Below are 13,061 nucleotides of genomic sequence, written 5' to 3' on the forward strand. Positions count from 1 at the left end.
ACTAGTCGTGGTGCACTGGCTGGAATGAGAAATAGCCCATTGGGTTCACCGACGAGGATCGATCCTAGACCGACCGCGCATCGGGCAAGCGCTTTTAGCACTGGGCTACGTACACAAATAATTGTTATAAAAAGTTTTTGAAGAATGTTTATAATCAAGTGGATGTGTTAAAACAGTTTCTAAGAACATTGACTATTAGGAGCTACATTCTTGTGAAATGAACATCTAAAACAAAACAAAAAATAATTCAAATCCGTATTTAGATAGAGGCGAGACGTAGACCAGTGGTAAAGCGTCCGCCTGATGCGCGGTCGGTCTGGGATCGATCCCCGTCGGTGGGCCCATTGGGCTATTTCTCGTTCCAGCCAGTGCACCTCGAATGGTATATCAAAGGCCGTGGTGTGTGCTTTCCTGTCCGTGAGAAAGTGCATATAAAAGATCCCTTGCTGCATTAAGAAAAATATAACGGATTTCCTCTGTTGACTACGAGTCAGAATTACCAAGGTTTGACATCCAGTAGCCGATGATTAATTAATCAATGTGCTCTAATGGTGTCGTTAAACAAAACAAACGTTTCCGTATTTAGCTCGCATATCAATTAGGGTGGGTGGTCAAGCATACTCTGGCCCGTCCAGCTTCAGAGTTGAGAGTAAGTAAAGTGCACCCTCTCCACCCAACAAACCCCAGCCCCGCTTCCAACGCCTATGCATGAAGTATGCGAACTATTATTCGACAATAAATCCTTCCCGCATACACCAAAATCCCAATTTGTTATTTTTTTTTTTTTTCAATCCTGTGCTCCAGAATGCAATTTCAGAGTATATCCGATTCAAATGTTTTGCTCGAAGTAGCTCGTGACATTCCATATCTAAGTGCCCAGAATTGACTGATCCGATTTATGTGCAAATCACTGGTTCCGAAGAGTTTCCTTTCTCAAATTTGTCTTAAGTAAATTTTCACGAAACCCGGAAACGAGGTTGTCAAATGTGTTATTGGCACAAAATACTAATTCAAGGACTGCGCTGGAACATAAACGATATTTCTTAATTATCTCCGCGAAAACAACTATTTTTTCAAGGTCTGAACTAGTGGGTGGCAGTGAGACAATTGCTCTACCCCCCACCCACCCAAAAAAATATTTTAATGCGAAAGTGTCTGTCTGAAGGAGAACCATTATTTAAGAGCCTAACTGGGTTTTTGTTTTACTCCCGTTCCCCCCACCCCCCACCCCCCACTCCATCACAATCGAGTTAATTTAAGCTTTGTATGGTACTGATTTCATTTAAGGAACTAGCACTACCCGTTGCCATGCCAAAACCATTGTTCGCTGTTCCGCCAATCTCTTAAGATGAACCGATATTCGTGTGTAGGCAGACAACGCATTTATGATCAATAGGTGACGGTTTTGTTGGCCATATTACGTCCGCCTTCAGTGGTGTTATCAATAGATATCACAGAATTATGCCAAGCTCTGATCACTGATCATTTATATTCAATTTATATTTGATTGAGTCCATTAAAGATATCAAATCAGGGTGTTTTTATCCGGCAAATTGTCAGTTGAAGTTACTTAGTCTAAATCGTACCGCAAATAAAAAAGCCAACTTTTAGTCCAGGCAGTTACGTTCATTTTATCTTAGGTTGCATTTTTTTTCTCAAGTTAAAAAAAATTTGCTTTATATTCCTTTAACTATCACCTCAGCCATCATGAAATTCAAAATGGCCGTCATTTTCGCCACTTCCATTTAAAAAAACAATTAATGTCAGGAAATATACAGGTAGCAATAGTTTTATATATCCATTCATGGCAGCAATCTTGAAATTATGTTTACATTTATGAGCTCAGTGAATTAACTTTTAAAAAATGTGTTGCTTGATCATGGCAGCCATCTTGAAATTCAAAATGACTACAATTTTAATATAATGTTTACATATATATTTCAACTCCAGATAAACAGAAACATAATTTTTGGAATCCATCAATTCAATGTTGAAATTGTTCATCATCCAATCATGGCAACCATCTTAAGTTACAAATCGCAGCCATATTAAAATTCAAAATGGCAAATATGTCCCCCCCCCCCTAGTTCACATACAAACACAATTTTGGGTTCCTAGGTAAATTTTTAGGTGAAATAATTAAAGCACAGCATTACTAACGACTTTCATGTTTTATGAAAGTAGCTTGTTTTATGTGTGTGATTTCTTTTATTTACTTCTTTAGGGGTGTTGGTGGTAATTTTATGTTACAAATGAACACCATTCTTTATGAAATAGAAGTCGAATTAGCTTCATGAATCTCAGACTCTGTGGGCGCCAGCCACCATGGTACCGTCACGTAGTAGTCATTTACGTCTATCGCTTTTGATTTCCCGCTGCGGGTCTTGCAAGCGAATGACTTCCTGAGCGCAGTAAACTTTTCACTGATTGCGCAGTAGAACACGATCTTACCGCTCGCATTAACATACTGACCGACATCCCCGCTCAGAGAGAGGGTATCAAAGTGGATGAAGTACTTAAGTCTCCCAGAAGTTATGTTCAGAAAAGTGTAGCTGACGATGACGCAGACGAGATACATCAAGCCTAGAGCCACGATGGAGTCTATTGGCTTTTTCCTCCGTGTCGCCCTCAATCCGCTAGACTGGTACACCGCAATATGGGACTTCTGCGCAACGAACATGACGATGTTTAAAACCAGAACCAGAACAGCGGGCACAGTGTATATGATGAGACTCTCGAGAACGAAGCACACAGTGTCGAGATGCTGGTACGAATTCCATCTTGAAGCGTCGTCCTGGTTGACGAGCACACTGGTTGCTTCCACGTCCTTCCAGACCTCTGGGAGCGTGAGTAAACAGCACGAGAACAGCACCACGGTCAGCAAGATTTTAGCTGTTTTTCTCGAACACAGGCTCACGTACCTGATCGGTTTGAACAGCGCAACGCACCTGTTTACCGTCACGATGACGGTAAGGAACGCTGTCCCGTACACCGTGAATTTCGTTACGGACATGACGCCAACGAGGATGCGTCCGTGATCCTGTAGCGAAGACTCCACGCCTGTGGTCAACATCAACAGCAGCCCGACAGTCTTTGACAGCAGGAACACGCTGTCGCAGCACGACAGAACCGTCAGGTACAACGACGTCGACGCCTTTTCCTTGTCGGACGACCACACGACTCCCGCGTATGTATTTCCAGCAACACCAACTACGGCGATTCCGATCAGCGTGTACATCATCTCTCTCGGAGCCTCGTCCAGCTGTTTCAGGGCAGGTCTGCTACCCATGGGGGGAGCAGTCATCTGGAAGCAGAATAGGCCTGTTTAATTAGACAAACGAATAGATGATTGACGTGTTCAGGAGCGAGGCAGGATGCTCGGGAACAATTCAAATGGTTTCATCATAGTCTATCCTGTCACATAGTGAAAGTTAGGCGCAAAGAGGAAGAACAAAAAGAACAATAACAATAATTTAAAAAACCCACACACTCAGGACAGGCGTGCGCTACAACAGTTTGTTCTGAACGTGCACGTTAAACACTGGCCTGACCTAACACACACACACACACACACACACACACACACACACACACACACACACACACACACACACACACACACACATTACATTATATTAATATATACATTACATTATAAAGTGTAAATGTTGCTGTAATAACAACTAAATATATAATTTAACCTAAAAACATCTATCTAGTAACAGTACTTGTTTTATTTACATTAAAATATTTGTATAAACATATTTATGTTAGTCTTGCATGCCGATTATTTAAGGTAGGTGATTAAGTGACAGGCAAAATAAAAAACCCAATATTTTAAAAATAAACTCCGTAACAATTTTACCCACCCCCTCCCCCAAGAAAACCACAGTAACAACAACAGATCTGCCCCCCCCCCCCCCTCCCAAATAAACAATAGCCTATAAAACAAGCCCCCACACACCACACGCACAAACAAAAACATAACCCAGACGAACACGCACATTAAAAAAAAACGTTTTATCTATGTACATATTCTAGTGGCGTAGGAAGGTGGTAAAGGAGGGGGCTACACACAGACATATATATATACTCTTCAAAAAAAGAAACGCAAAAGGGTACAAATGGGTTATAACTCCGATTTTATGTTTCCTACCGGTTCATGCTTTGTGAATATAAGGTCATTGCATGTCCCAAACAAATTCCCACGGTTACAATCGATAAAACGCAGCTACTGTACAATAAAGTTCCAAAATGTGAATATTCGCAAAAACGCAGCCACGTGCAAACCATGTCACCACTGCACGTGCGTTGTCTGCACGTGCAACATGAACACCGACAGTATAAAAGTGCAGGGTGTTCGCTTGCCTGGCCTCTGTATCTGGCCGACAGTTGACAATCCAGGACATGCCACGTCTCAGTGAACCGCAGAGAAACAATGCCATCGGCCGACTAGACGCAGGCGAATCCAGAACGGCCGTTGCCAGGGCATTCCATGTGTCCCCAAGCACCATCTCCAGACTGTGGGACCGTTACCAGCAACATGGATCAACACGTGACCTCCCTAGATCCGGTCGACCACGGGTCACTACCCCCGGGCAGGACCGCTACATCCGGGTACGCCACCTTCGGGAACGATTGACTACTGCCACCTCCACAGCCGCAGCAATACCAGGTTTGCGCAGGATATCCGACCAGACCGTACGGAACCGCCTACGTGAGGTAGGAATTCGTGCCAGACGTCCAGTTCGAGGTGTCATCTTAACACCACAACACCGTCGACTCCGACTGCAGTGGTGCCAGATTCATCGACAATGGCCTCAACTGCGATGGAGACAGGTGTGGTTCAGTGACGAGTCCCGATTTCTGCTCCGACGTCATGATGGAAGATGTCGCGTGTATAGGCGTCGTGGTGAACGTTATGCGGCAAACTGCGTGCAGGAAGTGGACAGATTCGGCGGGGGTAGTGTCATGGTGTGGGCAGCCATCTCACACACTGGCAGAACTGACCTGGTCCACGTGCAGGGCAACCTGAATGCACAGGGCTACATTGACCAGATCCTCCGGCCACACATCGTTCCAGTTATGGCCAACGCCAACGCAGTGTTCCAACATGACAACGCCAGGCCTCACACAGCACGTCTCACAACGGCTTTCCTACAGAACAACAACATTAATGTCCTTCCTTGGCCATCGATATCACCGGATTTGAACCCAATTGAGCATCTATGGGATGAGTTGGACCGACGCCTCCGACAGCGACAACCACAGCCCCAGACCCTGCCCGAGCTGGCAGCAGCCTTGCAGGCCGAGTGGGCCACCATCCCCCGGGACGTCATCCGTACTCTGGTTGCTTCAATGGGCAGGCGGTGCCAGGCATTTGTCAACACACGCGGAGGCCACACCCGGTATTGATTCCAGATGACCTTGACCTTGGTGGTGTGTCCTATCACTTACTCACAATGGACTAGAGTGAATTGTGAACAATCCTGCAACATTTGGTAATTATCGGACTCACCATTCAATAATTAAATCAATTCTCCAAATGTTACGACAATGTGGTTTTGCGTTTCTTCTTTTGAAGAGTATATATATATATATATATATATATATATATATATATATATATATATATATATATATAATAGTTGTATTATTTTGAGGGGCTTTCTTTTGACTACGGCGTGTCAAAACCTATTTACGAAACATCATGTTAGAAGACCGACTGGCCGGACTAGCCTTGACGCATATTCATCGTTTTATGAAAATTGACATTTCTCAAATCATTAGCGTGTTCCTACATCGCAGACTATTTCAAGGATCCATCATGGCGACTATGTGAGCAAAACGTTGGTTATCATGGTGTTTTTCGACTAGATAGGTATTATTTGGTGGTGATTAGTGCATCGTATATATATACGTGTAAAATTGTGTTCATTACACATTGCCTGACAGTGATGTGTATTTATATTTATGTTGATTGCTCTCTACTACTGGTAGTTGGTATATACACATTGATATATACACAAACACATGCTTATTAATTGCAAATATTAAAACTGTATTAAGATGCCGTTTTAACGAGTCAATCATTGATCAATGAGCCCCTTTTTCTTAGTCTCCCCGAGACGTGTATTTCTGTTGAGCACAAAACGAAATATTGTACATTCTCTTTTCTGTAAAAAAAAAAAAGGAGATTGCACACAATCTGACAAAACAATACCGTATAACCGGAAATTTTCGAGGATTTTTATTTTCGTGGGTAATAGAACTAGGAAACTTTATTAACGTAAAAAAAATAAAAGAACAAATCGACGACTACTTCACCATTCAGTTGTAACAAAGAGCCTTTGTTGCAAGCTACTGGAGCGTGAACGCGCTGGAAGTAATTTAGTGCATGTTTGGGCCGCTTAGCGCACATGCAAATCAAGCGCAGATAAGTATGTTTCTAATTTACGCTATAGGTGTTTTTAGTAGGGTGTTTTTTGGTATTTTCGCTTTTTAATTTTTGATTTTTAATTGACAATATTACACATAAAGAAGTTCTTTTTTATACATATATGTATGTATACATACGAATAATTGCATTTATAACATGTAAAATGTATGTAACAAATAGTTTCTTACACACCCGTTGGTGAGAACATCATTCGTTATTTTTTATAATACATAATTGTTTACACATGGACATACGACTGGCTGATCCTAGGTGATGATAAATGCTATCTACCGGCCTCTCATGTATTATTGTCTATGTACAATATAAAATAATGTAAAGCAATGATTTAAGGCCATCAACGCTGACTTTGCTCTTGTTTATGGGACCAATAAAACGTACGTATTTTTTAATTAAAAAAATGAACAAACAAAACAAAACACAAACACAAACAAACAAACAAATAAACCTTATTGTTGAATTCTGTCAGAGCATAATATTCACTCATAATTATGTAGGCATACAAAAGTGTTGTTTGTTTGTTTTGGGGGGTTTTTAATAAAAAAATTAAAGGCAAATATCACTGTAATTTACCAATGTCTGTTCCATTTAACGACGCGGGGGTGGTGGTAGAGAACCGCAATTATTATGTTATGTCTTGAGTGAGTACAGCAATACACATGCATGGTTTTACTTTTTAAAAGGGGGCGGATCGTAGCCCAGTGGTAAAGCGCTTGCTTGATGCGTGATTTATTTGTTGGAGGAGTGCTTCCCTCCTCTATCCACACCCCCCCCCCCTTAAAAAAAACAAAACATCCAACCACCCACCCTCCGTCTGAATAACTCTAAACAGAGAACCTTTTAAACTGATTTTGAATCTATATTTTGCTAAAATAACTAATTCCTTGCTTTGAATTATGACGCTATACGTGCATATTGCCTCGTTTTAAAATTATGACTACAATATTGTTACCATACAATATATAGGCTTACCTTCCTTTACGAATGTAATTATTGGATCGCAATATCTATCTAGGCGTAACTACACTTCCTTATGAGAGAAGCTCTGCCGAACGTAGTCATTTAACCACGCAAAGGCCTGTGGGACATTTTATTGATTTTTGTGTCGCAACTAAAACATATATATAGTGTATTCAATGATGAGAAATTATAATCACATATAACACTGGTGGTCTGTTAAGGGTGTCAGCAAGGTCATACCTAAAGTGTGTTGTATTTTGTAACACCGCTACACCACATTGATTAATTAACTGATAAAGTTAAAGGTTTTTTTTATATTTAACGACACCACTAGAGCACATTGGTTTATTAATCATCGGCTATCGGATGACAAACATTTGGTAATTCTGACATATAGTCTCAGAGGAGAAACCCGCTAAATTTGTCCATTAGTAGCAAGTGATCTTTTGTATGCACCATCCCACAGACAGGATAACACATACAACATCCTTTGGTATACTAGACATGGTGCACTGACTGGAAAGATAAATAGACCAATGAGCATAAAGAGAACACTCTACCATTGGGCTAAAGTTAAAGTTCGTTTTTGTTTAACAACACAACTAGAGCACATTGATTTATTAATTAACGTTTATTGGATGTCAACCATTTTGTAATTTTTGACGTATAGTCTTAGGGAAGAAACCCGATATATACATTTTTCCAGTAGTATGTCGGGATCTTTTATTTGCACCACCCTACAGTAATGATAGCACATACCACGGCCTTTGATATACCAGTCGTGGTGCACTGGCTGCAATGAGCCTACAGACGGGGATGGATACTAGACCGACCCTACATCAAGTGAGGGCTTTACCACTGGGCTACGTACCGCCCGCTCAACATTCTCTCTCTCTCTCTCTCTCTCTCTCTCTCTCTCTCTCTCTCTCTCTCTCTCTCTCTCTCTCTCTCTCTCTCTCTCTCTCTCTCTCTCTCTCTCTCTCTCTGTGTGTGTGTGTGTGTGTGTGTAGGTGTGAGCACTATTTTGGTGGGAAGGATTTGTATTTTCATGCTATCAAGCAATCCGTGGTAACATGCACACCAAAAATATTTTTAAATGCCACACACACACAACTATACACAACCACACACGCAAACACACACACACACACACACACACACACACACACACACACACACACGTACACCACGGAAGAAGTTATTGATAATTGTATTAGTTTACATATAGAATTTGTAATCAAATGTTTATGGTTCCGCGAGTCTGAATTCCGGATAAAAATACCACATTTCCCATTTCCCGCCTTCTGTTTTAGTTTTTTCTTCTTCTTCAAAGCACGTTGTGGTAGCCCAATGAGATTTCCAAGATGACCACCATGAAATAAATCAGCACCCATGCCATTTAGGATCATAATCGTTCGGTCTAACGTATATTTAAAAAATAATATCATTGGATGGAGTTTTATGATAGCAACGAAATATGGAGACCAAATATTGAGGGGGAAAGCTGCAACGTCTTTTATGAATCTTACAGCTTCTTGCTTGGTTGTCATTCTGCTCTAGACAGTCTTTAATAAGACGACAACGTTGAAGACGGTCAATTTATTCATTAGAACATTTCTTGGGATAGAGAGTATAGTGTCGTTAAACATTTATTCATTCATTCAAACTCACTGAATATGAGACATTTGAATTCGTGTACTATATGCGAACTATTAAATTTAATAAGAACTTCCTTCTTCGGAGTGGAGGGGGTTGTTATCTTCTCACGACATCCAGAGGGGTGCTGTGTACTATATGCAAACTATTACAATTAATAAGAACTTCCTTCATCGGAGTGGATGGGGTTGTTATCTTCTCACGACATCCAGAGGGGTGCTGTGTACTATATGCAAACTATTACAATTAATAAGAACTTCCTCCATCGGAGTGGAGGGGGTTGTTATCTTCTCACGACATCCAGAGGGGTGCTGTGTACTATATGCAGACTATTACAATTAATAAGAACTTCCTCTATCGGAGGAGGGAGTTTTGTTATCTTCCCACGACCACCATATATATATATATATATATATATATATATATATATATATATATATATATATATATATATATATATATATATATATATATATATATATGTTCGTATTGCGTCTTAGCATCTGTGTGTCAAGTTTCATGATTTATATTGGATGTGCATGTTACATATGAAAATACAAATCCTCCCCAACAACATATTATTGTCCCCTGCAACCTCACCCCAGAATCTGTGCCTGCGTGCATCTGAGCTATTCAAAATTACATTTAGAATTAAATATAGCATTAACACTTGGTGAGAACAATGTATTTGATTGCAGTTACTTATATGTTATTAAGAGGCGGGAAGGGGAGGGAGCATTTGTAGATCCTTCCTGGCCACCAAGGGGCGCTGCTGACTTGGGTCCACATTTAACAATATTCGTAATGGGATACGGTATATACGTGTCAAGTTTCGTGCGTTTAACCAAAAGTGCACACTAATAGCTTTGTAAAGAGTTCGATTTAATAAAGCTGCACTTTTGCTTCACATCTTATTATATCATGTCCTCATGCAAAATACAAATACATTCAACATGTACATTCAGTATATTAACATGAGGATTTTCATTGTTAACGTATGCGGACAGCCCGGGGCGGATTTAGACCTCGGAGCGCCCGAGGTAGGGACCCAGGGCACTTCAGGTTCGAGGGCCCCTCAACTTAGAAATTAAATTACAATTAAATGAACTAATTTTATAATTATTACTTTTTTTTTTATAAAGGAAGTCCTTATTCTGGGGGGCCCTGTGGCGGGGGGTGGGGGTGGGGCGGAGCAATTAACCCCTTATAAATCCGGCACTGCGGACAGTTGCAAACAAATATATAGTTATGTTTTATTACATCATGCGCGGATGTAGGTGATCTAGGTGTGTGTGGAGGGGGGGGGGGGGGGGATGCGCACCTCTCAAACGAATTTTAAAGTACTCTTGAAAATCCAGTGCTTAGCTGAGCAATACTGTAATTGCTTTATTTATTTTAATGGTCGGGTTAGTGTTTGAGGGGGAAATTTCCATAAAAACAAGAATTCTGTGAGCACTGAGGAACCAATGTAATACTATGTCCCCTACCGGGCCCCAACACATTTTCAAGGGCCATAACTTTGCCAAATATGGGTATATAACCATGAAAATCACCAGTGGCGGATCCAGAAAATTCATTTAGGGGGGACCCAGTGACATGAGGTGGAATGCCAAGGGAACTTTGGGGGAGGTTTGGAGGGGGGTCGTAAAAAAATTGAAAAATAATATATATAAATATCGCAAAATGTAGGGGTGGGAGTCGGTCCGCTGGGGCCCCCTAGATCCGCCTCTGATCACACTTTATCTGTCACAGTGCATGATGAAGCTATACGCAAATTATCAGCTCAATATATTGAGGAATTCCGAAAAACAAATGTCCGGAAAACAAATTTTCGTATCTCCTAAATTCAAGGACCATAACTCTTTCACAAATGGGTACATCGCCATGAAAGTCACATTTGATCTGTAACAGTACTTGACAAAGCTATACACAAAATTCCAGATTAATATTTGGAAGTATTGTGGATATTATTATAAATGTTTAAATGTGTGTGTTTTAAGAGATGCTATATTCGAGAAGAAATACAATAAAATATTTTGACAGTGTACCGTAATGTACTAAGGGTAAGTTTATGTAGTTCATTCGGATAGTAGAATTTGCCAACAAAAGGTTGAATGTAGTATTATAAATTTATTGAAACATATACAAACGTATATATAAATGGCATCCAGTTGTATTCAACAAATTGTAGAAATGTATTTCTCACTTTACTGAGTGATTATGCTAACTCATAATATGAATTTCTATAGACAGTGATACACACTGCCTATTAGGTGAGCACAGCTGTGTGCATAATACGTTGAATTTAAAGCAATTAGGGGGCGGGACAAAGCCCAGTGGTAAAGCGTTTGCTTGATGCGCCGTCGGTTTGGGATCGATCCCCATCAGTGGGCCCACTGGGCTATTTCTCGCTCCAGCCAGTGCACCACGACTGGTATATCAAAGGCCGTGGTATGTGTTATCCTGTCTGTGGGATGGTGTATATAAAATATCACTTGCTGCTAATCGAAAGGAGTAACCCATGAATTAGTGACAGCGGGTTTCCTCTCTATATATCTGTGTGGTCCTTAACCATATGTCCGACGCCATATAACCGTAAATAAAATATGTTGAGTGCGTCGTTCAATAAAACATTTCCTTCCTTCCTTATAGCAGTTATTAATGTTTTAGGTACATTTCACAAGCTCGTGGTACATCTCGGGTATGTATGACATCATATTCATACACGGAGCGAGCCATTCTCTCTCACCTAACCCCAATGCGGGGTTTTTTTAATACCTTTTTTTTTTCATTCCACAAGTCACCCACTCTTTTAATAATCCTTGGAACCTATCAGGAAATGAGAGGAAGGGTCTAGTGTGTGAGAGAGAAAACCTCTGCCACCAAATGACATACACTTAACAAATAACAACAAAGGGTCTTTTACATAATCACTTTGCTATAGACAAGCCACAGCACCACACATACATCCATTCATACATTCATATTCTGTCCCGGACCAGACCGCTGGCTATGCAGAGATCGGGCCCGAGGTGGACATGCCTGAAACCTTAGTGGTACAAGGGCATGTTAAAGGTTCTCTCTCTCTCTCTCTCTCTCTCTCTCTCTCTCTCTCTCTCTCTCTCTCTCTCTCTCTCTCTCTCTCTCTCTCTCTCTCTCTCTCTCCTCTCTCTCTCTCTCTCTCTCTCTCTCTCTCTATCCCTATATATATCTCCTCCTCTCCCCCTCTCCTCTATCCTCCCTTCCCTCTCTCTCTCTCCTCTCTCTCTCTCTCTCTCTCGCTCTCTCTCTCTCCTCTCTCCTCTCTCTCTCTCTCCTCTCTCTCTCTCTCTCTCTCTCTCTCTCTCTCTCTCTCTCTCTCTCTCTCTCTCCTCTCTCTCTCCCTCTATATATATATATATATATATATATATATATTATATATATATATATATCTTAGAACTGTACTTGAATGTATTTCAATGCTAAACGTTTACTTGGATTTGAGGTTCATGAAGAAAACATGCTTGAAACAGGTTTTTGTGGTCACTTTGCCAATAAAAAAGAGCAGCATGTAATACCCTGGTGTTATTTGCAACACTTCATTTGGAGGTCGTAAGAAATAGCTCAGTATCTATTGGGTTGAAAGATTCCAAAATTCATGATATCAAAAGAGAAGAATCCTGTTTATTGGTAAACCACCAGGAGAAAGGTATCTCGGTTATTGGTAAACCACCAGAAGAAAGGTATCTCTGTTTATTAGTAAACCACCAGGAGAAAGGTATCTCTGTTTATTGGTAAACCACCAGGAGAAAGGTATCTCTGTTTAGTGGTAAACCACAAGGAGAAAGGTACCCCTCTTTAGTGGCAAACGAACCAGGAGAAAGGTATCCCTGTTTATTGATAAACCACCAGGAGAAAGGTATCTCTGTTTAGATAGATTCAGGCGCTCGAGCCATTACACAATGTTCTACCTGAACCACGACTTTCTCTTGCATAATATTACTTT

The 13,061-nt window shown here is 40.8% G+C and overlaps 1 protein-coding gene across 1 annotated transcript; it reads right to left on the reverse strand.

Moving 5' to 3' along the window:
• Positions 1 to 1,773: 1,773 nt before the first annotated feature.
• LOC121366190 (FMRFamide receptor-like) lies at positions 1,774 to 7,518 on the reverse strand. The gene is made up of 2 exons (XM_041490736.1): positions 7,430 to 7,518; positions 1,774 to 3,304 (listed from the first exon to the last, which is right to left on the reverse strand). Exon 2 carries the CDS (start codon positions 3,302 to 3,304, stop codon positions 2,267 to 2,269), a length of 1,038 nt encoding a protein of 345 aa, XP_041346670.1. The 5' UTR covers positions 7,430 to 7,518; the 3' UTR covers positions 1,774 to 2,266.
• Positions 7,519 to 13,061: the final 5,543 nt, after the last annotated feature.

Source organism: Gigantopelta aegis, chromosome 3 (genome assembly GCF_016097555.1).
Source record: "Gigantopelta aegis isolate Gae_Host chromosome 3, Gae_host_genome, whole genome shotgun sequence".
Lineage (NCBI taxonomy): Eukaryota > Metazoa > Mollusca > Gastropoda > Neomphalida > Peltospiridae > Gigantopelta > Gigantopelta aegis.

Coding starts and splice junctions, on each gene's coding strand:
- LOC121366190 (XM_041490736.1), bottom strand. CDS start 3,304: ATGACTGCTCCCCCCATGGGTAGCAGACCTGCCCTGAAACAGCTGGAC.